The 27,655-nt window shown below is 52.1% G+C and overlaps 1 protein-coding gene across 5 annotated transcripts in view; it reads right to left on the minus strand.

Moving 5' to 3' along the window:
* LTBP1 (latent transforming growth factor beta binding protein 1) overlaps positions 1-27,305 on the minus strand; it is a 300,379-nt gene extending 273,074 nt beyond the window's left edge. The window contains exons 1-2 of one of the 5 annotated variants that reach the window (XM_084900645.1): positions 26,763-27,305; positions 25,804-25,874 (exon numbers count right to left, since the gene is read on the minus strand). In XM_084900645.1, the coding sequence (XP_084756771.1) occupies positions 25,804-25,874; positions 26,763-27,241 (550 nt within the window). In that variant the 5' untranslated portion in view covers positions 27,242-27,305. The remainder of the gene's footprint in view (positions 1-25,803; positions 25,875-26,762) is intronic. The other 4 variants (XM_084900647.1, XM_084900643.1, XM_084900644.1 and 1 more) reach the window with 4 other exon arrangements.
* Between the last annotated feature and the right edge of the window lie 350 nt (positions 27,306-27,655).

Genomic DNA, 27,655 nt, shown 5'->3' on the forward strand with positions numbered 1-27,655 from the left:
AGACGCCACGCTGGGCTCCTGGAGTCACCCCGTCCCCGTCTGAAACGGTCAGATTCTCAGCGGTCGCCCCCACCGGTCGGATTTTTCCACATGTGAATCCCACTCCAGTTTGACAAGCTGTTCCTCGTGTTATTCAGACGCTCGGGGACTGTGTTTTTAGGAAGCAATCCATGCCCTGCAGCCCGGGCTCTGTTGCTTTTCCTCCTAAAAAAGCAGCTCCTCGTTCTATTTAAAACCATCCCCCGCGCACACAGGGCTCTCAGTGTGACTCTGCCCCGGGCCCCCCGGCGTCCAGGGAGAGAGGAGCCGCCTGGGTCTCCTGTGACCACGGGCGGCAGGTGAGACACGGCTTGGCTCTGAGAGTCTCCACAGCCATCCCTGGCCGCCTCGGAGGCCGAGCAGTCACCCTCAGCGACGGCAATCCCCAGAAGCCCAGCGTGAGGTCACCCGCTGGGTCTGCTCCGAGCACCAAACCCACAAAAACAAATGCTGTGCTTTCCTTGTAAGAGTCTCTGCGTCCGCTTCCTCCAAAGACTCCAAAGAGCAAGGACTAGGAGCGTGACGTCCCCATGTCTTCTCCCTCCGGCCTCCTGGGATAATGAAGACGTCCACATCATGTCTTACCACCTCCCCTCAGACCTTACTCCGGCCCCTCTGTCCCCCGGGGTCCGTCCAATCTCACCAGCAGCCAGCGGGGGCCTTCAGAACCAGAGTCAGGTCACACCACTCCTCCACTCTAAGCCTAAAAGGTGCCCCTCTCGTTCCGTGGAATGCCAGGCCCTTTTTTCCACAGCCTGCAGGTCTCTGCCACCCCTCCCGTCACATCCCAGCCCCTCTCACGTACCGTCCCCCTCACACTGCCTTCCTTGCTGGTCCCCGGGCACAGCACACCTGCCGGGCCCCGGCCTGGCTGTTTGCACACCCCCCACCCCCCAATGGCCCCGGCCTGGCTGTTTGCACCCCCCTCACCCATATCCCCAGGGGAACACTGCCTTCCACATCCCTCAGCCTCCCCCACGACGTTGGCTCCAGCAGTCTCTGGGCCTCGATGCCCTCACTCTACCTTCCTTTTCTTCAAAGCACTTATTCCTACCTAACATGATGTTATATATTTATGTGTTCATTGTCTGTTTCCCCCACTAAGATAGCAGTTCCACAGGAGAGAGACGGTGTGGGCCACTGCTTTTTCCCTGGGGCCTAGCATAATGTCTCGCTCACAGGAGATAATCAATAAATGAGTGAACACATGACTGAAGGCTAGAAGAAAAACACACTTACATGCTAAAGTGAGTGAATGCCCTGTGCGTGGTGAAATTACACAAGTTATTCAATTTTTTGGTTTAGGCCATATTATACTTTCCTTGTTTTTCTAAAATGGCTTGTTGTTACTTTGACGGTATGGCAAAAAATCAACACTTTTTAAAAAAAAAAAAAAAAAAAAAAAAGATAGGTTAAGTCACTTAAAGTCTAGTTTAAACCTACTTACATTTTTATGGGCTGTAATTCCTACAATGTAAACAAAATGTGAGGCAGAGTCCCAGGCACGAGATTTTATGATAATTGTACAATACGGGAACTTGCATGATCTTTAGTTTGAAACTTAACCCTTAACGCACTGTGATTGGTTAATGTAGGGGTGTCGATCTCAATCAGAGAAGGGGCCAAAATCTAAAATCCAGCCTAAATCGCGGGCCGAATGGTTTACTGAACAGTCATAAACTGACAATGTCATAAACTGACAGCGGAGTGCAGTGATGACAGCGCGGTGCGGGCCACATTGCAAGGCCTGGCGGGCTGGATTTGGCCCGCGGGCCTTGTGTTTGACACATGTGGGTTAATGCATTGGTAATGCGTCTAGCACTTCTATTAACACGTTCAGTGTGTTTGAAAAGCCAGCTTCTTTCACTTGCATCAACCAAAAACATTAAACAAGAGAAGCTCTTGCAAAAATCACAGCCGTGAACATAAACTTGACAAGGCCAAAACAACTGCCAAACTGAGAGCCGAGTCTCTGAACCTTGGGTTAAATCAAAGGGAGAGAGAAGACCACAGCTTTTATTCCGATCGGGGAGTGTCACCTAGTGGTACAGAGAGCACGTAAGCCACGCAGCCCGAACCAAGCCCGGCTCAGACACTGACCAGCTGCTTGCCCTTGGATAGGTTTCTATGACCTTTTTTTGCATCTCAGCTTTCCCATCTGTAAAATGGGACCCATCTAAACACACACACACACACACACACACAGAAGGCTTCTGTCTGGATGAAATGAATATATGCAAAGCACTTAGGACAGTGCCTGGTTCAGAATAGCCCTCCACAGGTGTCAGCTATTATTATTACCCCATTCACCCCACACTCACCCCACACTCATCCCACACATGCCTTAAAGTGGCTTTTGAGAAGCAGGTCCCCCACTATATCTGGGTAGAATTTTATTTCTGCCGTTGGAATTTCACATGTGCCCAAAACTGAACCAAACATCGTAAGCTGCCCTTTTTTTTTTTTCATTCTTTCTTTCCCACACTCAGTCACCCCAAGGAAAGCCGGGGAGGGTGGCAACCCAGGGGCAGGGAGCCGCATGGAATTAAAACAAAATATCGTGTGAAACCGTTCTCACGCTCCAGACTCCCATTTCCAAACTCGTTTTCTTCACTGGATGAGGAAGAACGGCCCCATGCGTGAGACAGGGCCTTTAAAAATTACCCCGGGGTTTGTGTTGACAGCATTCCTTGAGGTAAACTCAGAGCATTGTGTGGCCGGGGATGGGAATACCCGGGAAGACATGTGCTCCAGGCCATGCCAAGCCCTTTCCTTGCAAAAATAAAAAAACGCTTGCAAACGTCCCCAAAGCCCCGAGCCTCCCTCGCAGCGGGGCGCAGACCGCTGACCGGCTGTGGGCCTGGGCCCAGCTGCAGAGACCAGGATAAATGAGGCTTTCACCCCCCACAGGAGCCGCCGTGGAAGCCTCCCGGTGACATGCAAGGCCACGCTTCTCCATGGGAGGAAGCCGCCGGGCAGAGAATGCCACGGGCACACCATGAGCCCTCGGGCCAGCAGCTCTGACGGCGGCGGGAGAGGACCGTTTTCGGAACTGAAGCCGAAACAGAACCCTGGACGTCCAGGGCCCCTCAGAAAGCGCCGAAAGGAACAGGCAAAGCTCTGTTTTCAAAACACTGAGAGGTGAAATCAAAACCGGTGAGACGGCTTTTCTCATTTCCGACGGCCGTCTGAACGGAGAAATTATCCCAGTAATATTGTGACTGTAGAAGGCGCCTTCTGCCCCTTACACTGGCCTAGCGTCCCGTCTGCATTTCAATTTTTTACTTCCTTGATCTCTGAGAGCCCTTCCACAATGTCTGATCATCTCAAAAGTAAAAACTGTACAGACAGCTGAAACCGGTTTGGCTCAATGGATAGAGCGTCAGCCTGTGGACTGAAGGGTCCCGGGTTCGATCTCTGTCAAGGGCATGTACCTTGGTTGCGCGCGCACATCCCAGGTGCAAGAGGCAGCTGATTGATGTTTCTCATCGATGTTTCTAACTTTCTATCCCTTTCCCTTCCTGTCTGTAAAAAATCAATAAAATATTTTTTTTAAAAACTCTATAGACAGTAAATAAAGGATGTTAAATAATTATCAAGATCAGAAATAAGAATTATTTTACTGCTAAAAAGTGTCAGCTTTAAAAATAAATTAACTATTTCTGACTACAACACTATGCCGAACTCGTTAAATAATGGATAGTGGTAAGTGTTATTATTCCCAAATTCTTAATGTGCCTATGTTTTCCAAGAAAACAAATGGTTGTAAAAGTTTTTACAGATTTAATCCAAATAATTCTTTTTGTTGTTCAAAATATGCCATGAATAACTGACTTATTTTAATAGTAATTGTATTTCTCTCTGTTTTCTGACAAAGCAGACCTGCTAAATTTTCTGCTAATCAATTCTGGAAAAACATTAATTAAGAGAAATAAGCCATAATAAAATCTTACACAATGATTCTGAAAGCAGATTATTTTAATAAAGCCATGAAAACACAAAAACACCATAATCACAGATCTCTCCTAGCTGCCTGTTTAACAGATTGTGCCGTCATTTACTCTCAAGCCACAGCCCCTGAAGGCCATCTATTCCTGGTACCCATTTTTGCATTTTTCTTAAGATTTCTCCCCATCATTTGTCATCATCAGCTCATACCATGATTCAGGGCAGGCTTCTGTGGATTGCGAATGAGGAACAAAAAAGAAAAAAGAAAAAAAATGACTATTGTGGTTCTTGTTATGTCTAAAGGTGTCCTCCAACAATCCCTTCCCCCCATCAGGACACGCTCTCCTGCCATCAGAAGGTGGAGCACATGTCCGCTCCCGCCACCCTCAATCTAAGCTTAGAAAGGCTTAGAAAGGCTTCTTATTGGGAGTGGACATCTGCCTTAGCTTCCATTCACTGACTCCTCTTCCCACAGTTTCTTTTTTTTATTTTATTTTATTTTATTGATTTTGTGCAGAGAGGAAAGAGAGAGATAGAGAGTTAGAAACATCGATGAGAGAGTCATCGATCAGCTGCCTCTTGCACACCCCCTACTGGGGATATGCCCGCAACCAAGGTACATGCCCTTGACCGGAATCGAACCCGGGACCCTTCAGTCCCCAAGCCGATGCTCTATCCATTGAGCCAAGCCGGTTTGGGCTCTTTCCACAGTTTCTGAGGGAAGTTCCTCACCGCCGGCTGGCCCAGCCCGGGGTATATTCCAGTTTGTCCCAGGACGAGTGTGGGGGTGAGAATGCTCAGGACTAAATCCGAGTTCCGTCGCTTGCCCGCTGCATGAGCCCTTTTGCGAGCTTCAACTGTAACATCTGCACAGCGGGGACGGTGGAAAGTCCTCTCATCTTCTGGGGAGGGAGGGAGTTAAATTAAATTAGTACCTAAGATGAAAGTCACCTCCAGTCGAAATTACTCTGACAAAACCTGCCGACGATGGCCAACAAAATGATGTCTGTCCAAATGGCTTTCTGCATCGGCACAGGCACCCATCCTCAGTGTAAGCACATCTCCCTCCCTCCCCCCGGCCGAGCTCTCGGAGTCCTAACTCACTCCACTCCACCCAACACAACCCACCTCGAGGGGAAGCAACGAGCAGGGGCCTGGAGCAGCAGACACCCACCCGGGCGATCTTTGTTTTAATGGAACAATCATTATTCGCTTTTATTACTCCGCCCACTGGGATCCTGGGAGGGAAGCACAAGATCCGAGCTGAAGCTTCAAAGCTGTGGAATGGGGCGGACCTCCGAGTGGGACAGAACTCCGAGTGGGAAGGTCTTTTGATCTCCTGTTGTCTTCTACCCACTTCAGGCAGGATAACGAGGCTGAAAATCCACCGAGGAGCAGAGACCCTGGCCCTCCCCTGCAGGGCGCTCACCCCTAACCCTGCCTGTCAGCAGGAGCCCAGCTCACCTGGAAGCACTCTCCCTCCTCCCAGACGGCTCCGGGGCCCTCCTTGGCCTCAGCCGTGGGGAAGGGGAAAGTGGTTTTGCCTGAGCCCCCCACGCCCTCCCGGACATTAAACACACCATTTTCTTTTCAGCAGCCCCCAGACCCGGCCCCACCACCTGTGCGATGTAATCACCGTATTAGCTGACCGTCTGCACTTGCTCCAGAGCAGTGAGTGGTGTCACCCGGGTGTGCTGTCCAAAATTGACCCTGAGTATTTCCCATCGCGATGAGCCCCTTCAAGAAGCAGCTCGGGGGCTATTGGTTTTAATGGCACAAGCATCCTAGTCACTGGCCCGACCCAGCCGCTCCGCACCTGAGGGGTCCCCTCCCGTGCCCGGCGATACCTCCAACCCGGACGGCAGGGACCGCGAGCCTGTCTGGTCCACCTTGCCGGAGAACATGTCTCCTGCCCAGCTCCTGGCAAGACCAGGGGACTCTGAGGAGAGCAGTCCTTCAAAAGATGACTTAATACGGGGCACTTCCGTTCTTTTATCACTTGTGGCAGGGGAGAGAAAATATTTATCTTTCTGAATACCAGTGCTCCTCGACGGTTGGCCATGCCCACGCCTGTCCCAGTCCCGGGCAATGCCAAGCTCTTGCCAAGCCTTGTCCCTGCCGCACCCTGTGGGGCAGGGTCTCTCTGGCCAGTGCCAAGGGAACCTGGGCAGGCATTTCCCTGCAGAAACCTCCTTGCTGTCAATGGTGAGTTGAGCTTGGTGCTGAGTCCAGCAAAACCTAATGAGTGTCACCCTGGCTGGTTTGGCTCAGTGGATAGAGCGTCAGCCTGCAGACTCAAGGGTCCCAGGTTGGATTCCGGTCAAGGGCATGTACCTTGGTTGCGGGCACATCCCCAGTTGGAGGTGTGCAGGGGGCAGCTGGTTGATGTTTCTGACTCTCTCCCTCTCCCTTCCTCTCTGAAAAAAAAAAAATCAATAAAAGATACACACACACACACACACACACACACACACACACTAATGAGTGTCAATGGAACTGGACCATAACCCACATTCACACTGAGTTCTTCGTGCCACTCACTGTTGACGCTTTAAGGACCTTTCCTCTCCTCCTGTGCCTTTACCAGCCAACAGAAAGCTGGCCAACGGGAAAACTCACCCGGCAGGAGCACCGAGCCCCAGGTGCCTCCATGTCCGTGAATCATACGGCAGCGTGGGGGGAGGGGGGTGGCAGCAGCGGGGGTCTCCCTAGAAATGCACGTTCTCATGCCCCAGCTCAGACACGAGAGCCAGCAGCCCGTGCTCTAACAAGCACGAAACACTGTGGGAGCCACAGTCATGTTCTGGAGTCACTGGGACCTGTGCCCAGGACCCTTGCGGGGTGACAGGCCTTCCATTCGCTGCACAGCAGTCTGGCGCCTGGGAGGAAAGGCCATCCGGCACTATACCCTCTTCAGGGCCGCTCAGGGTGGTAAGCATCACGGGCCAGGCAGGGGAGGCGGCTCAGGGATTGGATGTCAGAGCGACAGGAAGGACGGGTGGTCCTGAGACAGAGAAGCGGACCTGAGCCGTGGCTTGGGAGGTGAGAACGGTGCCACCTTCCAAGAGGCTGGGCATGAAGGGGCAGCCGGAACTCATGTTCACAATCTGGCAGTGAGGTCCTCTCTTCATGTGCAGTTTTTACAGAGAAGCGGACTCACTATAGGAAACAGGTAGAGAAGGGGGTATCTGACCCCGCCCAGCCCCACACATACCTTGCTGCTTCTCTTACCTCTCCCCCTTGAAAGCCCCTGATGGACGTGGGTCGTGTCCTGAGGATGTCTGAGAGCACAATGGGAAACGCACAGATCTGAGCGGGCGGACATTTAACATCCACTTCACGACTCCAGGGACAAGCTCGCGCCTCCTGTTCTAGCATGTTCCTCTGGGGGGACACGTAGTAGAAAGTTCTAACAATTATGAGGGTTGCCTGGCCAGTGTGGCTCAGTGGTTGTACATCGACTATGAACCAGAAGGTCACGGTTCAATTCCCAATCAGGGCACATGCCTGGGTTGTGGGCTCAATCTCCAATGCAAGGCATGCAGAAGGCAGCCGATCAATGATTATCTCTCATCATTGATGTTTCTCTCTCTCTTTCTCTCTCTCCCTCTCCCTTCCTCTCTGAAATCAATTATATATAGAGAGACAGAGATAGAGATATATAGATATAGGCATAGGTATAGATATAGATATATAGATATACAGATATAGATATATAGATATATATAAAATGGGGTTGGTCCACGGCTCTTTCTCACAGTCCAGCCCTCAAACACTGTAGCTGAATGGTCCCTGAACAACCCCTTACACACACACACACACACACACACACACACACTCTTAGCTGCCGACCCCGTTCTTCTGGGCCATCCCCGGAGGAAGTAGCCCAGAGGGCCTGGCCGGGGATGAGCCGCAGAAGCACCTGCCATCCCGCTGGCAGGCTCTGCCCCCGGTGAGCTGCGAGGCCCTGGACCAGTCACAGCGCTCTGGGCCTCCATGTCCTCATCCATCACACGAGAGTCAGCCCGTGGTCCGGGTGGTCCTTCCCAGCCCCGCCCCCCTGGGTCCTCCGGGGTCACAAAGGACTGAGCCGTGTTTACATCGCAGGGTCTTCAATAGAACAAAGCAGGCGCCACCCTCCCCGCCTCCTGCCCAGGACGGGGACTGGTGATTTACATCTCTATGGTCTCCCGGTGACCAGCCAGCAAGCTAAGCCTTAACAATAGGCTTTCTCTAAACGTCTTCTAAATATAGACATGTTCTCTGGGAGCCAGAGGATTTCCTGAAGGGTTTTTCTGGAGAAACGAACAGGCCTAAATAATAGATGAACTTGTACACGTGAATGCCAGTGTGTGTGTGTGTGTGTGTGTGTGTGTGTGTGTGTGTGTACAAACAATGTAATGATTGTGTTGGTCCCCCCCACCCCACCCAGAACACTAAGACATTGGGCACCGTTTGTCAGGCTGTCTCCGCCAATTTTCCTTTCGCTGTCTCTTGAATTCATTCCTTTCTTTGCTTTTAAATGAGCGGGCCCCCCCCCCTTAGGTTCTGGCTCCTCTTGCCCACCTCCAAGGCTGGGCAGCAGGCTGCCTGCTCTGGGGCTCCCGTGCCTGCTCCCACCTGCATCCCCAGCACACTCCCCTGGAGCCCCGACCTTCCCCTGGCCAAGTGCCCACCTCCCGCCAGCCCCCAAGCCCAGCCTCTCTCCCTAACTGTAGGGCCTCCGCCTCAAGGTGCCCCTCTCCACACTCTCCCCTCTCGCCTCCTGCCTTCCTCCACAGAAGCCTGAGGGCCATCTCTCTTCCTTCCGCTCAAAACATCAGACCTGATCCTACATCCCAGATCAACGTCCCTGTCCCCTTCCCCACTCCCACTGCCACCCCTGGCATTGCATCTTCTGTCTGCCCTGGGCAGGCCTTCCTCTGCAAAGAGCCCTGTGGCCCGTGCAGGCTCCTCGCTCCCCTCAGCCTAGCCAGCGCAGGATCCTGCCATTCCCAGGCCTCTGCTGGGCTCACACGCTGTCCTGCAATCCTTACAAGGCGCCCGGATCATTTCTGGACTGAGATGTGGAGGCCCCGTGACAATACCTGGGTTCCCATCCAGGTCTCAGCTCTGGCGGCGGCATGGTGATGGTGCCGGACACGCAACGGAGGCGGGGAACCAGGCCTCTCCCAGCTCTTGGCTCCGCCTGCCTCCGTCCCCTCCCCTCCTCTACAAGCCTCCTGGAGGCTGAGCAAATCAGACCCCAGCCTCGTGGATGCAACTCATGCCTCCTGCCCTGAGGCTTTTGTCCATCCGTCTGTCTGCCCCAAAGGCCCTTCTCCCAGACTCACCCCGCAAAGCATCCCGCCTGCGTCAGCTCCCTGGGGCAGGCACACAGCCGGCCTAACGCAGCTGAGTCTGGTACCAAGGTCTCTCTTTGGAGCCCCAGCTGCACTTGGTTTCCCTCTCGGATACATCTGTGCGCTTTTCCGATCCGTTTCCCACCGCAGCACAGGCCTGCGTGGCAGGAGCCCACAGATCTTGGCGTCCCCACGCCTTCCGCCCAGCACTGAGGAGAGCGCCTTGCACAGGCCTGAGAGGCAACAAATACATGCTGAACTGGGCGAGGTTGTAAGAGGCCATGGAGGAGGAGCTCGCCGAGAAAACACAAGAGTCATGAAATTATATGTCATTATCCCACCTCTACCCATGTTCTAAGAAATGCCCTGTGTGCACAGGGGCTCTCTGTGTCGTCTTCAGGTAGAAACTAACAACACTAGCAGATGAATGACCACGTTTTCACTCAACGACGACTGAATTTTTCACAATTACAGTCATTTATGAAAGAACGGGGCTGGTCATGAAGGTGTGAGCTCCCTGTCTCTACAAGGATTCAAGTTCAGTCCAAGTGGCCAGCGGCAGAGGTGCCTGGAGGACTCCTGGGCTGGAATGAGGGCGGGGTGGCTAGATTCAATGACTGGCTTCCGGATCCTTCGCAATTAGGGTTCTAAGGCGTCAGCTTCCTGCTGTCAGGACACCCACTGAGGAGGACAGGCATGTTCTGTCATGTTACAACGCCTGCAATCAGTTCCCTGAAACCTTACCCCATGTCACTCAGACAGACATTAACGTATCATGTAACCCTGAACTTGGGCAACAATAAAAAGTAAAAGAAGCTGCCTGGTTGAGCACTGACTTAGGAACCAGGAGGTCAGGGTTCCATTCCCAGTTAGGGCACACGATCCTCAGTAGGGGGCGTGCAAGAGGCAGCCTATCAACGATGCCCTCTCATCTCTCTTTCCCTCTCTCTTCGTCTCTCTGAAGTCAATAAAAATGTATTTTTTTTAAAGTATGTTGGCGTACATCCTCTGTAGTTACAGGTATTTATGTGGGAAAATACTAAAAAAAAGAAAAGATAAGCTAAGCTGAGATCATATTTTGTTTGGTAACTTTTAGCAAACAGTTCTGTGATACGAGATAAAAAGCAAAATGAGATACATTCAAGCAAAAGAAAGTCGGCACTGTCTTCTTTCCAAGCCACGACTTTGTCATCACAATTTCCAAAACCAGCTCCTCCTCTGAGACAGAGGTGGTCGCCGTGAGGATCCGAGAAAGCACGCCGCTGTGTCTGAGAGACGGGCAGACGCCAGCGCTCTCCGAGAGGGAGGGGGCATTCCACAGCCTCCATGCAGTTCACACGGTGACAGATGCTTCACGGGAAACTCTCCGGTGCACCTTTTCGTGTGTGTCACCCAAAAGCTTATCAGTCCGTCTCCCACCCAGATGGAAAGGCTGCACAGACAGGTAGAATCATGATACCACACTGAGTCATAATAATTACTACCGAGACCTAGAACTTTCTCTACTAGCAGCTCTGCCTGGCGGTGCTATGAATCAGTCAAGGTCCCCTTTGGATCACTCCCTGACACGCACTCCTTCCGCACCCCAATTCATGAAAATGTGGCCGATGGCCCAGATCAGTCTTCACGTAAACAATATAAGCAAACAGTAAAGAATAACAGGGCTCCAACCCAGTGGGGTTAAGCTTTGGGAAACTCACTCCGTGTGTTTCCAAGTGAATTTTTTTTAAGTGGAACTTCATGAGAACTTTACAGAAAAGTTACTGAAACTGAAATCACATTAAAAAAGTAAACCCTATACTTTGTCTCCATATAAATACTCAACACTGGGTTGAAACCTGAGCATGAATTTTGAGTTCTAGAAGAGCTCCAGTCTCGAAGAATGCCCAGCCCTTAGGACAGTACACAGAGGACAAGAGAGACCAAGAGCTCATGGGCTGGAGACCTGTCAGCTGCAGGTGCACAGACCATTGGTGGGCGCAGTGAGCATTGGGGTCAATAAAGCAGCCCCCGAATGGTAAGGCACAGGGCCTACGCTTGGCGGTCATTATCCATCCTTGGAAATTCACAGCAAACCTTAACCCATGGCTAAATTAACGTTTCTTAACAAAGCCCCTTCCCCCATTTCCTTTTGCACTGAGCCCTGCCGATGATGCAGCCCACATGGGGCTGATAAGAACATTCGACCCCCTGGGTCCAGCGAGGCCTGAAGCCAGCGTAAACCTGAGGCCTCCCAGATGTCTGGCGATAAACAGCCTCTTTTTCCTTTGCCAGTCTGTGTCTCCTTCACTTGCCACCAAAGCATGCTGCCTCACACAGACTCGGGGTCCACCCCTCTCCCACCACACCGCCCCGACACCCACTCCACCCGGCCGTGGCTGCCTCTGCGTTATCCTCAGTCAATCCATCTCCTCTCCAACATCATCTTAAGAGCCGCGGCTGATCCTCTGCCAGCTGCTGAGTCTGAATATCCCTCATAAATATACTAGCAGACGGTTCAACGTCCATCTTCTGTTTCCAAGACTCAACTAACTGACCCAACAAGGTCAGAAAGAAAGATTCATTCATTCGCTGATTCAAAAAATATGTATTGAGAGTTCGTACCATGCAGTAGGCACAGGAGAAATACAAGGAACCTTTTTGCACCTGACCGGCGTGGCTCAGTGGTTGAGCGTTGACCTATGAGCCGGGAGGTCACAGTTCGATTCCTAGTCAGGACACATACCAGGGTTGCAGGCTCGATCCACAGTGTGGGGCATACAGGAAGCAGAGGGTCAATGATTCTCTCTCTCTCGCTCCCTCCCTCCCTCCCTCCCTCTCCCTCTCCCTCTCCCTCTCCCTTTCCCTCTCCCTCTCCCTCTCCCTTTCCCTCTCCCTCTCCCTCTCCCTCTCCCTCTTCTTTCCTCTCTGAAATCAATAAATTTTCCTAAAGAACCTTTTACACCTGCAGTTGATAGCAGAAACCACCTCAGAAAGCCTCCAATGAGCTACGTCCTTCCTTCAGAAACAGGAGGGCTGTCAGCTCCACAGAGCAGCGTCTTAAGCGTCTTCTTGGCCCACAGCAAAGTGCCTTCCACAGAGCGGGCACCTCGTCAGAAGTTAGGGAAGTGAAATGACATACACATAGGTAACCCAGCTATAAAAACGGTAGCATTTTTCTAGGTGCTTGCCCACACTGAGTTAGTGAGAACTAAAGCTTTGTAACACATTTTCTCACACCAGAGCACCACTGTCTGACTGAAGCCCTGTCTGCGTGGTATTTAAACACCTGGAGGCCTCCTCAAAGTGAAATGCAGCCCTGGCCAGGCGGCTCCGTTTCTTAAAGTACTGTCTCATGCACCAAAGGGCTGTGGGTTCAATTCCAGGTCAGGGCACATACCTAGGTTGCAGGTTCAATTCTCAGTTGGGGAGTACACAGGAGGTAACCAATCAATGTTTCTCTCTCCCTTCCTCTTCTTAAAACTCAATAAAAACATTGCTTCGGGTGAGAATTTAAAAAAAATATAACATGCAGCCATTTGGAAATTGCTATTTACTTACATTGGGGGGGAAAACACAATATTTACTTTTACCAAGGTGGACGTAGTAACACAATAGCTGGTTATTTAAACAAGCTCCCCCACAAAAAAAAAAAAAAAAAAAAAAAAAAAAAAAAAAAAAAAAAAATTTATTTCTATTTGGAGAGGAATAGACATTTTTAAAAGACCTAATATTTCTTCAGTACTCAGGTAAAAAAGGTACATAATGGTTGCAGAGGTGTGAGCACCACACCTTGCCACCTGCAGCTTGCATGAATTTGAAGAAGTGCGATCTGAGCATCTTCCCTGTGAGAGAACAGGAGAGGACCGGGAAGGCCCACAGGTACCAGACTCACATTCACCGGGTGGCAGGATGGCTCCCCTGGTCCCCTCCGTCAGCGTGCCACAGGGAACAGGCGGGAACAGGCACGCTGCACCTGCTCAGAATGCGAGCTTCCCGTCGGGGGACTGCAGAGCCGCCCCGTCCCATCGGGAAGGGGGAGAAAGCTCAGCTCCTAGTCCCCAAGGCTTGGAGCCCCAAGGAGCCCATTTCCCTGCACGCTGCTTCCCTCTGCCCATGAACAAGGCGGGGAGGGGGAGGGAGGTGGAAAGAGAGGAGACGGATTGGGCCCGAGCAGCACTTCTCAAACTCTAGCTGCCAGAGGGCTTGTGACCACAGAGTGCTGGGCCCGGGCCCAGTGTCTGACGGGATGTCTAAGGTCAGGCCCAGGAATGTGCATTTCGAACGAGCCCCTGGTCCCAGGACCACACCTGGGCCTGGGACATGCCGCTCAGGCAGGCTGCGTTACAGGGCCAAACGGGCCACTTCAACACTCAAAACGGAGCGTGAAAAGCCGCTGCCCGAGAAGGTTCCCTAATATTCGTTCTCTCCTGACAAAGGGAGCTGGTTAACGACGTAATCTCGGTCGGTCCGCGGAGTCAAATGAACTTCAGCTGGCCTCTCCCTCGGAAACAACCGCGGCTTGTAATGCGTAGGAACCAAGCGAACCCACTGAGGGTCCATTGTGTGCCCAGACGTGCTGTGCAGGCCAGCTCTCTGGTGGGTAAACTGGAAAACAAAAGCGGGTCCCTGCCTTTCATTTACTAATAATCTGTATTATTTCACCGCCGGTCGCTCAGATACTCTGGTCTCGCTTAACCGTTTCACATCCTCTGTAAGAAACGGATCTCTGCAGCTGAAACTGGTTTGGCTCAGTGGATAGAGCGTCGGCCTGTGGACTGAAGGGTCCCGGGTTTGATTCTGAACAGGGGCATGTACCTTGTTTGCGGGCACATCCCCAGTAGGGGGTGTGCAAGAGGCAGCTGATCGATGACTCTCTCTCATCGATGTTTCTAACATCTCTCTCCCTTCCTCTCTGTAAAAAAATCAATAAAATATATATATTTTTTTTAAAGAAACAGATCTCTCCAGTAAAAGAGGTTTCTCGTCTTTGCCTGCACTCTGCTTTTAGGAGAATGATACACATCGCAGTGGAGACATGGGGGAGGTTAAAGGGAGATTTATAGGTGTTTTTGCTTATTTTCAAACCCACTTCCAGAAGGTGCCCCCAAGAAACCATATCCTATCGGTGAACAGGACAATCAGTAAAGGCCTGAGACATGAGATCTGTAATCCTCACCATCCCACGGACACACACGAAGGGGTCTACGGTTCCAGACCAGACACGTAGCCAGCACGTTTCAGAGAAAATTTTCACCCACTGAAAAACCGCTCAGGAAACAGCCAGAAAAACTTCGCTGGTCACATCACCCCGATGCTTAGATGGCACTTTGGGGGAAGCTTTCTCGTGAACCACGTTTTATTTAATATTTACTACAGCGTGGGAGGCTAGCCAGCGGGTACCCCGTTACACACACACACACACACACACACACACACACACACACACACGGGAACAGAATCGCCCGGAGATGGTGAGTGGCTGCCAAGGCGGCCAGCAGGTGGCCAGACTATGACAATAATTTGTTGTAGTCCTGAGCACTTCACTGTTTTATTTGGAGTTTTTCTCATCCATAAAAAAAATAGCAATAAAAGTGATTGAATGGATTTTCTATCTGAGACATTCTTTTTTCTAGGCCTCCAAAGAAGTGCTGGAAAATACCAATTCCTCCATCATAAATCCACTTGCATTACCAAGCCCCCTTTATTGTCTTATTTATGGCCTTATATCACCTACAAGACTGACCAGGGGCCCTGCTCTGTCTCCCTCCTCACTCCAGTCCTACCTGCAAACCAGTAACGCTCACTCCTGGCCCCTGCACGGGACCCGTTCCCACCCCGAGCCTCTGTGCCAGCTCTCCTCCTGGCCTAAAAGCCTCTTCCTCCAGACCCCTTCGTGTCACACAGGCCTCATGTCCCTTCCCTACAGACACCGTCCCTGATGCTCCCTCCCCCCGCCCCATCCCTCCCTAACCTGTCATCTGATTCATTTTCTTCAACGCCTAACACTCCGTGTGCCCAAACCTAGTACACAGGGGCTCGGTGAAAATGCAGCAAATAATCCCATCCATCTATCCATTCATCCCACCAAGTCTATGTGCACTTGCCAGACACTGAGGGTAAAAGATGGCTGAGTGTACACCCCACTAGCACAGAGCTCACATGCAAGCTGGGACGCCAAACACACACACACAGACACACACCGTGACACATGTGAACAGTGTTAGGAGGGAAGAGGAGCCACAAGAATGACTTGAATGAGGCTGAGTAATGAATGGTGCTGGCCGGTCCATCTTATTTAGATTCTGAAATGTCTGAGACGAATTCATTAGTTGAGCTGCTTGAAACATCCCGGTTAATGGCAAAGGCAGAAAAGTGCCCCACTCTTGAATCAATGTAGCCAATAATTAGTTAAGGCGAGGTGGTATGTCTTAGCTGGTTTAAATAGCTTTTACCATGAAACTTACTTTGAAGGTTTTCATTATTAACTAGCCACTTGATGTGGTGTTAAAATACTTATGGGTGAAAGGCTGGAGACTCTACTTTTTAAAATATATTTCATTGATTTTTTTTTTTTTTTTTTTTTTTTTTACAGAGAGGAGGGGTGAGGGAGAGTTAAAAACATCGATGAGAGAGAAACATCGATCAGCTGCCTCCTGCACACTCCCCACTGGGGATGTGCCCATAACCAAGGTACATGCCCTTGACCGGAATCAAACCTGGGACCCTTGAGTCCGCAGGCCGACGCTCTATCCACTGAGCCAAACTGGTTAGGGCTACTTTTAATTTATCATAACAATGATAAAATTAAGTTCCTGCAAGATTGCAAGTGAGATTGGAATTGTTTGGCAAACCTACAAGAAATACAGACTTTTTTTAAGTACCGGTATACAAAGTCAAAAGAGCCTTATTATTGTATTTTCCTTATTTTGTTTCCTTATTTCCCTCCAGTGCCTTTTTACTAGTTACATTCTCTCTCCTCCCTCCCTTAATTTATTTCCAAAACACCTCTGATGGTGCCACTGTGTCCTCACTTCTGAATAACTGGTTTCACCCGGTCAGAAAAGTTGACCACATCAACTGGTGACCCCCCCCTTCCACTGGTCTTCCCATCCGTCAACCAAATCCATCTCGCCTCAGGCCCAGCAGAGCCGAAGGAAGGCACGTAGTCAAAAGCCAGCCCCTCCATCTCCTAATTCACAAAACACAACATTTCGCAAACTGTTTACTTACATCCCTGCCAACAATATTACTCAAATGCGGTGGAGTGGAAAAGCCACGGGGAATGGTGCAGTTGGCCAAGAGCAGCATTTGAGGATCTGAAATTACAGGGGGTTCGGGGGGGGGGGGGGGGGAATCATACCACATTCATTTCACTCCGGCCCAAATCTCTCTCAGAGGATGGTGAGCGGAGAGAGTCTAAAACTGGCAGGAAGAAAGGGAAAGCTGTCTGACAGCCAGGGCCATGCCCGGGGAAGAGCGGGAGGAAGGTGCTGTGCCCCCTGAGAAGCTGTCAGAACCGCAGAGTCTGCTGGGCAGGGAGAGCCGCCCGGAGAAAAGAGGGGGAAGAAAAACCACGTGGAAGTGACCGCCAAAAGGTGAGGTCAACGAAGGGAGCAGAATTCTTCACGTAGGACTTAGGGGACGGTGTTTACCAAACACAACAGAATCGGGCGTGCTCGTTCAGTTCGACTTTAGTCCATTCAGGTCCCCGCTGGACCATGGCAGGGAGCCTGATACTTAAAATGACCCGAAGAAAATGCTGCTGCCAGGAGGCCCCCGCTGATGGGAGGCAGGTGCCTCTCCCACCTGGTCCTACTCGGGCCAAATCAGAGTGAAATCCGAGGGGGGGGGGGGGGCCTGGAGGAGAGAGCACCATGGTTTTCCCCCAGGGGATCCAAGAAACTCAACGTGGGGTGTGTAGAAGGCTGGGGCACCCAGGAGGGGGGGGGGGGGGCTGAGCAGAATGGGAGCCCCTGAGAGTTCAAATATCACTGGGTACCTCCTCTATAGTACTTCATGGGGGACCCCAACAAGCCTCTGAATCACAGGACAGGGAGCTGTTCCCGTGCTGTGAGTGGGGTCACCTGGCCTGGCCCCAGGTCTCGCAGCCCAGTGGGCCGTGCCTCCCAGAAATGCCCCATCCCGCCTACTAAGGCAGGCAAATGACTAGGTGCGCGCGGGCATAAACAGATAAACACAGCCGTGGTGCCTTTTTCCGTAAGTACCAAAACAACCAATTTGTGCCACACCAACCAATTATGGGCTATTTTCTCTCCACCGACAAGACAGGAAGCGTCATTAGTGAAGCACGCAGTTAGAGCGAGATAAGACCCTGGTCTCCCCTTTATCTATAAATCACGGTGCTTAATTACCACCTCCGGGAACTTTTAAAAACACGGCCCTGTTGAACCTATTATTTTCTGGTTTTTTGTGGACTTGAAATATCTCGTAATTAAAAATAGAATGTTCAGTGGAAAAAAACCACTCCGTGTGTTCCAAAGCGCTCCAGCCTTTGTAAAAGCCATTTATTTAAGCTCATACCTATCGCTGACCATTTTGAAATTTTCCAGCTCTTGTAAAAACATATTTATCATACACTCAACTAAATAAAGAACAAGTGGAGGAAATAACCTGATATTATGCTACAATCTCCGTATCTACTATTCTTTTTTAAAAATATATATATATTTTATTGATTTTTCATAGAGAGGAAGGGAGAGGGATAGAGAGTTAGAAACATCGATGAGAGAGAATCATCCATCAGCTGCCTCTTGCACACCCCTTACTGTGGATGTGCCCGCAACCAAGGTACATGCCCTTGACCGGAATCGAACCCAGGACCTTTCAGTCCACAGGCCGACGCTCTATCCACTGAGCCAAACCGGTTTCGGCCGTATCTACTATTCTAAAGTGAGCTGAACTGATACTGAGAGGACCCCGGCCGTGAGAAGTGCCTGAGATGCTAAGTGTTTGGCTTGGCCCTTTAAGTTCCCAAATGAAGGGTCCCAAATATTGCCCAGCAGCAGGTTCCTACTGAATCAGCTTCCCAAAATGGGGGTCACCCTCAGCAGCATCACCGGGTGCTGGTGAGAAGCCCCGGAGACTCTGACTCCATCCAGCACTTGAACAAACGCCTGCCATGACCAACCAGCTGCACATTCACGGTGAAGAACCACCCACCTAGAACCTCTTAAAACAGACCAAGCCATGTGGCCAGAGTCATAACCAAAATCGAGGTACAGCCAGTTCCCCGCCAGAGCAGCCAGGGCGCCTGCGTTGGGGAAGAAGCCGAGCGAGTCCACAGCCGCAGCCTGTGTGGGAGGGACCCCCCAGAGTCTGGGCCCACCCGTCCGTAGGCTGCTGCCGGGGAAATGCCAAGTGCCCCAGCGGTGACCCACCTCCAAGGACCCCACCGCTCAAGTCCAAGTGCCCAGAATCTATGGGCTTGTGTTAGGAGTTGAATTGTGTCCTCAAAAAAGAAGGTACGTTGGGAGTCTTGACGCCCTGTACCTTCGTACGTGACCTTAGCTGAACCTTATTTGGACACAGGATCATCACCCTTCCTCTCTGGGATCCGGTTACAATGAGGCCATTAGGAGGAACCCTAATTCAGTATGACAGGTGTCTTTATAGAAAAGGGAACGTGTGGCCAAAACCGGTTTGGCTCAGTGGACAGAGCGTCGGCCTGCGGACTCAAAGGTCTCGGGTTCGATTCCGGTCAAGGGCATGTACCTTGGTTGTGAGCACATCCCCAGTGGGGGGTGTGCAGGAGGCAGCTGATCGATGTTTCTCTCTCATTGATGTTTCTAACTCTCTATCCCTCTCCCTTCCTCTCTGCAAAAATAAATAAATAAATTAAATATATTCAACAAAAAAAAGAAGACCAAGACCTCAAGAGAGACTATGGCAGCACTAGACGTCCAGGCAGGCGAGGGCGGTGGAAGGAACCAGGAACCAAGAGCCACAGGCCTGGGGTGGGGTGTGAGCTCTGCCTCCTCTTTGGAAAGGGGGTGCTAAGTCATACCGACCCCCACGGCGTGTGCAGAGGAAGAAAATGAAAGCAAGGCACACGCCACCCTCACCCCCTCAGGGCCCCCTCCGCCAATGCTCTCGCCCTGGCCGGTGGGCGCTGAGAGAGCGGAGACACGGCCCTAGCCCTCGGTCTCGCCCCGTCCATTGCTAGGAAGGCCTTGGAAGCAAACTCTGCATTTTTAGGAAAATTTCATCCGAGCTCCCAAACATGTTTGGGTATGTTTGGGATATCCAAGACAACAAATGACAGGGTCAAAAAACAGCAAGCTCCTGCGGTTGCCAAATCAGGCTTCCTCGGGGCCCAGGGCTTGTTGGGAAGAGACATGTGGACTTGCAGGTCAGACCGGGCGGACGGCGGGAAGTGTGTCCAGGCGGCCCCGGGGCCAGGGGAGGGCTTGCCTGCGAAGGTCTCAGTACTATCGCAACCCGGGATTTATGGCTCCTCAATGTTTGTTTTCACTAGCGTGGAGAGCACATAGTTGACCCGGTGTGAACTTGACCTCTGGGTCCCTCCTCCCTTCGCCAGGCTGTCTGTGATTCTCCAGCCGGGCCTCCCACCCGGCTCCCAGCAGTGGCCATGGCAAACCTCACTGCAGACCTACGGGCAGAGTGGCCGTCGATGGCCATAGCAGGCACACGAAAAAAATGTGTATTCGCTCTGGGCCTGGCTCCCGAGCTCCGCTAGCACAAGCCTGAGCCAAAAGGGCCAGGAGACAGCCTGGGGGTCCCCTGGGTCCCCCGGAACCCAGCCTCATCGCACCCTCCCGGCCGATGCCTTCGGCTGCAGCATCGCTGAGCCCCGAGGGCCCACAGACCCGTCCCTCTGCGTCTAAAGGAGGAGCATGTCTAGGTTTGGGCTTCCTCTTTCCAAAGCGGCGTGGGCTGGACGCCAATGGAAAAGCAATGGAATATCGATCTTTCTATTTCTCGCCGAGGAGAGAACAAGTCACTTGCTGTGCACGAGCGAAGTGAGCAAAAACAGACCCTGTCCTCCCTACAGCTGGCTGCGTTTCTCCTCTATTCATAGAACGTGGTGCAGGGTGAAGGCGAAACAGACCTTCTGTGAAGTAAATGAAAGAACCATCCGTGCCTTTGCCGAGGGCCTGCCATGGGCCGGGCCCTCCGCCACCTTCCCCCTCCCGCCCCCCCTCCTCCTGCCAGCCCGGCCTCACCCCTGTCTCCCCTCTATCCTTTGTGGTGTCCATTCCCACGGCCAGTCTTCTCTTTACAGCCAAGCCCACTGGCAATGTCTCTCTCTGGCCCACATTTACCCTGAAAAGGAGACAGACAAATTGAAAGAACCCTAATAGGCGGTGGGTTCCATTTGGACAGAGGGGGGAGAAATGGGGAAAAAATGGAGAGAGGCAAAAACATAAATGCTCCACCCAAAAGACAGAGTTTCTACGCTGCAAAGCCCTCCTCACAACGGTAACGCTCTGGAAAGAGGAAAAATGTGGCACTATCTCTTTTACCCAAAACCGATACCGTTATCAGCAGTCACTTCCTATTAATAACTAGAACGCCGTATCCGGTGCTGCGATTTCCACTTCTGGGGCTCCACGCACAAAGGGCGTCTGGGACGCCACCATCAGCATGCAATCGGGCGTCCCTCCGGAGAGCCTGGGCAGCTCTGACCCCCGGGGCCGCTTCTGTGGGCACGCACATCCATGCTTGGCCCCTGTGGGCCTGCCGCCTGCTTGTGTCCCCTCTCTCTCTCCGATCGGAGACTGAAGGGTCACTACATCTCCAGCCTGTGGTCCATTTCAATTCGGTCTCAACCAACTACAAACGATCCTGGGGCACCTTATTTTCTTCACTGGATTAAGCAAAGGAAACAACATAAACACATCCTACTTCTGAGGCAGAAATACTGTTTTACATCCATTGGCTCTGACCGGGAATTCTTTAATGGAAGCCTTTCAATTATCCTCAAAACACAGTGACAAGGAGGAGGCGTCATGGGTGATACACTGAGTGAGCACACGCACCGTATGATTGCTCTAATAAGGAGGAACTTCGTGTGGGCATGCCATTGGGGTTTTGGGGGTGTGTATGTGTGTGTGTGTGTGTGTGTGTGTGTGTTGTATTTTAAGTGTAATAAATCACACCCAAGTGTACCTGTTCAATCTCAGCATAACAAATGAGAGAGGAAGGAGACCACAAGTCAGCTTCTGTTGCAATCTTAATGCCACTAGTATTTCCTGAAGCCATTAGAGTCACAAAAACTGGTGTCAGGATTTTTTCCATTCAATCTATGAATACCTCAGGGGAGTGTTTTCCCCCTCAGCAAGCTCCTGCACAGCAGACCTAAACACAGAAATAATCTAACAGTTAGCCTCTTTTAGAGCTCGTTCTGGTGGGCAGAGCAACCCAAAGTACTTTATTTCTTTTGTCTTGCTAATCAAAGCCAGAAAAGAGCGGAATGACTGGCTTTTTCTTTTGTTCTTTTTTTTTTTTTCTTCCATCTTTATTGAGGTATAATTGACAAATAAAATATTGCATGTGTTTAAGGTGTATGCCATTGTTTTGATATGTTGTGAAATAATCACCACAATTAAGCTAATTAACATACTCATCACCTCACAGATTTAGCCTGTCTTTCTTGTGGTAAGAACTCTCTAAGACCTACCCTCTGGGCAAATTCCAGGTCTACGCCACAGTACTGTCAACTGTTGTCACCTTGCTGGGCATTGGATCCCCAGAACTTACTCACAGTCCCCATTTACTCACCCCCCCCCCAACCCTAAATTACTCTAAAGAGAAAAGCATGGCAAGGGCGAGTGCTGGGAAACTCACACAGGAATGGAGAGAGAGAACCAAGTCAGAGAGACGTGAGACAGGATTGACTTGGCTTGACCCAATAATAAACTCTGAGAATCCTTCTGGTCTCATCAAGGGTTTCACATCCATCCTCTTTCACCTCCGTCCCTACTATAATCCTACAGAGCAGGCACGTTTGGGGCAGTCGTTTCAGGCTGGGAAACTGGGTTAGAGAGGTCAAATGAGTTCCCCAAGGCTAGTGAAGGCCTGAGGTTCTGAACTCAGTCTTCTTCTAAAGCAGTGGTCGGCAGACTCATTAGTCCACAGAGCCAAATATCAACAGGACAACGATTGAAATTCCTTTGGAGAGCCAAATTTTTTAAACTTAACCCTTTGCACTCCGAACCATTCTGGACATTGGCTACCAGCTACTCGACGCAACTTTGCGGCGGAAACGTGCGTTGAATTAACTCAATTCCCCGTAATCACTAATAAACTGCAATGTCCCACCTGAGAGAGGACATCCGAGTGATATGCTAGAATTCCGATGTCCCCTGAGAGGGGACAGCGGAGTGCAAAGGGTTAAACTTCTTCTAACGCCACTTCTTCAAAAAAATGGTCTCGCCCAGGCTGTGGTATTTTGTGGAAGAGCCACACTCAAGGGGCCAAAGAGCCGCATGTGGCTCGGGAGCCGCAGTTTGCCGACCACCGTTCTAAACCAAGGGTTTTTCCTAGCGACACAAGCTTCCAGCATCAGTGTCACCCCTGCAGTCCCATCTGAAAGCAAAAGGCTCCTTCATCTTGCCGGCAATGCGAGACACACACAAAGCAAGTCCCCCGCTGAAACAGATACATCACTTTGGATGGAGCGCTGACCTACCCCAGGATCGTTTTTAAAGACAATCATTTCTGGGAGGACTTGTGGTCTAGGTTTCTAGCAGTTGGGCCTGAGTTAACTTGTCAGGTTGGGCGGGAAGGATCATCTTTTGAGGGAAAGTGATGTTGCGTTGCTTAGACACCAGCGCTACGTTCCAGGATCTGGAAGGATAACGTGGGCCAACGGCCAGAAGCATTTGCTGTTGGTTTTGTTGATACTGCGTTAGTGGAGCGACTTCCTCTGAAAGCCTGCAGGGACTGTTCAACCCCAGCTTCTCAGAGACACACCCCTGCCCTCTTGTCTCTCCCCTGGAGAAACAGAAAGCCGTGCGGCGGTTCCTCAAGGTCTGGATGTTCTCCTTCTACAGCATCTTTGGGCCTTCTAGAATGTCTTCAGGCCCCCGAATCCTCAGACAACCTGAGAAGGGGAGACTACTTCTTGTCTGAGGATGGGGGGACCTACAGACATTAAGAGAGGGCACTTAACTGCAACATTTGCCAAGTAAATGTCTCAAAGCCTTGATGCATTCTCTCCAACGAGCGGCCCCCACCGTCACCTCTGAAATCCTGCTCTGTATTTTTCATCTTTACACAGTAATACCCCACCGCCACGGTGCTCTCATGGGTGGGTTGTCTCCGTTTTTTTTTAGGCAACCACGTCACATCAGGTTTTGCGCAGGAGTTACGGAAGGGAGTCAAGAGTGTGTAAATGCGACCTGAGCAACTGTAAATTCGGGAGAACACTGATGCGCCACTGTTCAGTGCAATCTGAGAAGTGACAGGTTATGACCTAATCTCAAATGCCTGCAACCCTGAGCATTTCTAATCTCCTGGGTTAAGCTCAATCAGTGAGTTCACATGTGCCACTACCCCTTGATCACAGCCAAATCCTAACCCACCTGGACACTCCCTTTTACAAAACTGAAGCCACCGTGCCCAAGGCCTCCTGCGACTTTCAAGGGCGGAAGGCGTTTTTCAGCAAACAAGCTCACCAGGATGACTGGACTTGGATGTTTAAAACCTCATCCACCGGTGTTTTTAAATCCAAACCGTACACAAGACAAACTGCTAAATCTGGCTTGTTACGCTGAATACTAACAAGCAGCTGTAACTTTGGATAATTCCAGTCCACATGGTTATGGCTCAAGCGCTCTGAAGAGAACACCCAAGAACGCTTAACTTTTTCTGAGTGGAAGTGAAAATTTACCTCCAATGAACACGAGATAGGAGCAACTTGTCAAGAGGAGCCTCAAAATATGCTTCACCTTAATCCTCAACTTTGTGATGCATCGGAGAAGTATTTCCAGATCTAAATGCATCCTTAATCTATTCATCTAAAACACCGCTAAGCATGAGTATTAACTGCAGGAAACCCCACCCATCAGACAGCCAGGCCTCAAGGATTCTGGTGGCTGTCTTCAGAAAGCTTTAAAAACTACTGATGCTTTGCCCAGATGGTGTGGCTCAATGGTTGAGTATTGACCTATGAACCAGGAGGTCATAGTTGGATTCCTGGTCAGGGCATATGCCCAGGTTGTGGGCTCGATCCCCAGTGTGGGGGGTGCAGGAGGCAGCTGATCAATGATTCTCTCTCATCATTGATGTTTCTATCTCTCTCTCCCTCTCCCTTCCTCTCTGAAATAAATAAAAAAAATTTTAACTACTGCTGTTTTATTCTAAAATAAGGCCCTCTTCTTCCCATTCCCCTCCCACCATCCTCTTAAGCAGGGGTCTTCAAACTACAGCCCACGGGCCACATGCGGCCCGCAGAGGAGTCTGATCCAGCCCGCCAGGTTTTTTGGGCAGTGAGCGCAGCCGAGGTGTTACAGTAGGAATTAGTAGTTCATATAGTCCGGCCCTCCAGCTCTCTGAGGGACCGTGATCTGGCCCCCACTTTAAAAAGTTTGAGGACCCCTGCTCTTAAGGAATGTTTTTCACTTGTTGACATCCAGGACTCCATGAATTGTATTGCACCTGCCACAGGGCACATCCTCCTAGCAGTGTTTCCCAAACTTCTCTCATGATGAGAGTCACCTGGTGGAGTTGTTAAAATACAGATTCCTGAATCCCAACTAAGAAGTGCTAAACTAGAATTTTTGGGAGCATATAGGTAAAACTGTATACTTAACTAGTGCTCTAAGCCAGTGTTTCCCAACCTTCTCTCATGATGAGAATCACCTGGTGGAGTTGTTAAAACACAGATTCCTGAATCCCAACTAAGAAGTGCTAAACTAGAATTTTTGGGAACATATAGGTAAAATTGTATACTTAACTAGTGCTCTAAGACAGATTTTATATACAGAGCACTAAGTTAGGTATGCAATTTTACCTATATGTTCCCAAAAATTCTAGTTTAGCACTTCTTAGTTGGGATTCAGGAATCTGTGTTTTAACAACTCCACCAGGTGATTCTCATCATGAGAGAAGGTTGGGAAACACTGCTCTAGCTAACAGCTCCACCAGGTGAGTCTCATCAGGAGAGAAGTTTGGGAAACACTGTCCTACTGGAATGTTTTGCTTAACTCCCCACTCACAGGTGTGACGGAGTGGTTAGCACCTGAGCTGGATGCAGAGGCGTCCTGGCTGCGTGGTTCTGGACAACAGTCTGCTGCTGGCAGTGATACCAACCAGCGTCACCAGGGCCCAGCCCTTCCCGGATGGTAACGAAGGCTGCAGATAATGGGGTGGATTGTCCTCCAGACACCGAGGTATCCAGGACAGCACCGGCCCCTTTCCCGTGCCCTCCCTCCCCTCTTCCGATTGCCCAGTGAGAACAGCCCCTCTCCGCCTACCCTGCAGGGCCGCAGTGAGCAGGGAGACTTACGTTTGGTGCACCTCTGGGAGCCAGGGGCCTTACTCCAGCCTTGGCAGCACTGCCCTCCACAGACATTGACCCTGAAACAAAGCAAGATTCCTGTGAACCCAACCTTCCCGGGGGGTTCCCACAAGCCCAGCATCCTGCTCCCCTATTCCTCTGGCTAGTATCAGGACCGGGTGGGAGAACCAAGAAGCCAGCATGCCCTGGGGCTAGGCAGGAGACCGAGGAGTTTCTTTAACCCCCCAAAACAGAGCCAAAGGTATTTTATGTGTTACCTGCACCCCACATTTTAAACTGCACCTGAGCTTCAGAGAAAAGTGTCCAAACCAGGAGGAGGGGTGAGATCACAATGCTTGGAACCACCCTCGAAGAAAAAAACGCCCAATAATTAAAACCAGTCTCCTCCACCCACCCCCATCTGCGATGCATGGCGAGGGGGGCCGGGAGAAAGCTTAAGAGCCCCCCCAAGAACAGAAACTTTGCAACAGAACCTTGTCAGTGCTGAGACACAGGTGCAGAGAGATCCAAGCCCAGGATTTCTAGGATGCTGATCATTTCTAGACTACAGGACAGGAACCAACACTTTTCTCATTTTTTTTTTCATTAGCGAGAAGAAAACATCCAAACTGTGTTGCAAGAAGTTGTGCTGATGCTGAGGGACCGGGCTGTTGTGGTGACTTCATGTGGACGCCCAGCCCCTAGGAGTAGCCGGGTTCCCTCTCGTGCACACACGAGGTTACGCCCCAGGCAGCAATGCCTTTTGTGTTTCCCCGCAGCTCGGTCACAATGCACTGGGGGTTTATCGGGGTGCAGTTCCCGGGCTCCCCAGCTCCACGCTCCCGGGCAGGCGGGGGCCAGCGGAGGGCAGAGAGCGGACCCGCCGTGCACGGCGCCCCGAGTGGCCCTGACCCCGGCCGGTCCCGCGTGGGAGGGAGGGATGGACGGAGGGAGGGGTGCATGCTTACCCCTGCAGCTGCTGCTTCTGCTGGACCTTGAGCCTCGAGCCCCCGCCGCTCTGCGCCTCCTGCGCCCCCTTGGCCCGCACGGCCGGCCGGCCTTGCTTGGCGAACGGGGCGGCCGCCGGGTGCCCGCCGGACTGGGGGTGCAGCTGCCCGCCGGGGCCCCCGGGCCGCGCCGGCTCCCGCGGCGGCTGCGGCGGCGGCGGCTGGAGCCCCTGGAGCCCCTGCAGGGCCCCGCCGGGCTGGCTGGTGCGCCGGGTGCGCTCGGAGGGGCCGCCCGGGGCGCCCGCGGAGCTGCGGCTGTACCCGGCGTTGAGCGCGACGTTGAAGGTCCGCGGGCGCGGGGGGCCGCCCAGGGGCACGCCCGCCGCCAGGCCGGGGCCCGGGCGCACCACGTAGGTGATCCTCCGCACCCGGCCGTGCGCGCCCGTGGCCAGCAGCGCCGCGCACAGCAGGAGCCCCCAGCGCAGCCAGCACCCCGCCATCGCGGCGCCCGGCCCCCGCCCCGGGGCGGCCGCCCGCGCTCCGCTCCCGCCGCCGCCGACAGCCGCGGGGAGCCCGGCCGGCGGGAGGAGGCACCGGCGCGGTGACCGGAGAGGAAGTGCCGCGGGCGCCGAGCAGCCGGACCGGAGAGCGGAGAGCGGAGATCAGAGATCCGAGGGGAGGGTGGGCGTGGGGGTGGGGAGCCGGGCGGGAGGGGCGCGGGCGGCGGGCTGCGCCGGGTGGGGGTCCCGGCCGAGCGCGGGGCAGGGGGCGCCGCCGGGGAGCAGAGCGGGCGCGGGCGCGGGACGGGCGGCGGCGGCGGCCCCGCTGCAAAGTGCTGCCGGAGTTTCTCCGCGCGGAGCCCGGTCCGCCCGGCAGCCAACCCCGGTCTGCGGCAGACGTGACGTCAGGCAGCG

Source organism: Pipistrellus hanaki (assembly GCF_964339955.1).
Source record: "Pipistrellus hanaki genome assembly, chromosome: 12".
Classification (NCBI taxonomy): Eukaryota; Metazoa; Chordata; class Mammalia; order Chiroptera; family Vespertilionidae; genus Pipistrellus; species Pipistrellus hanaki.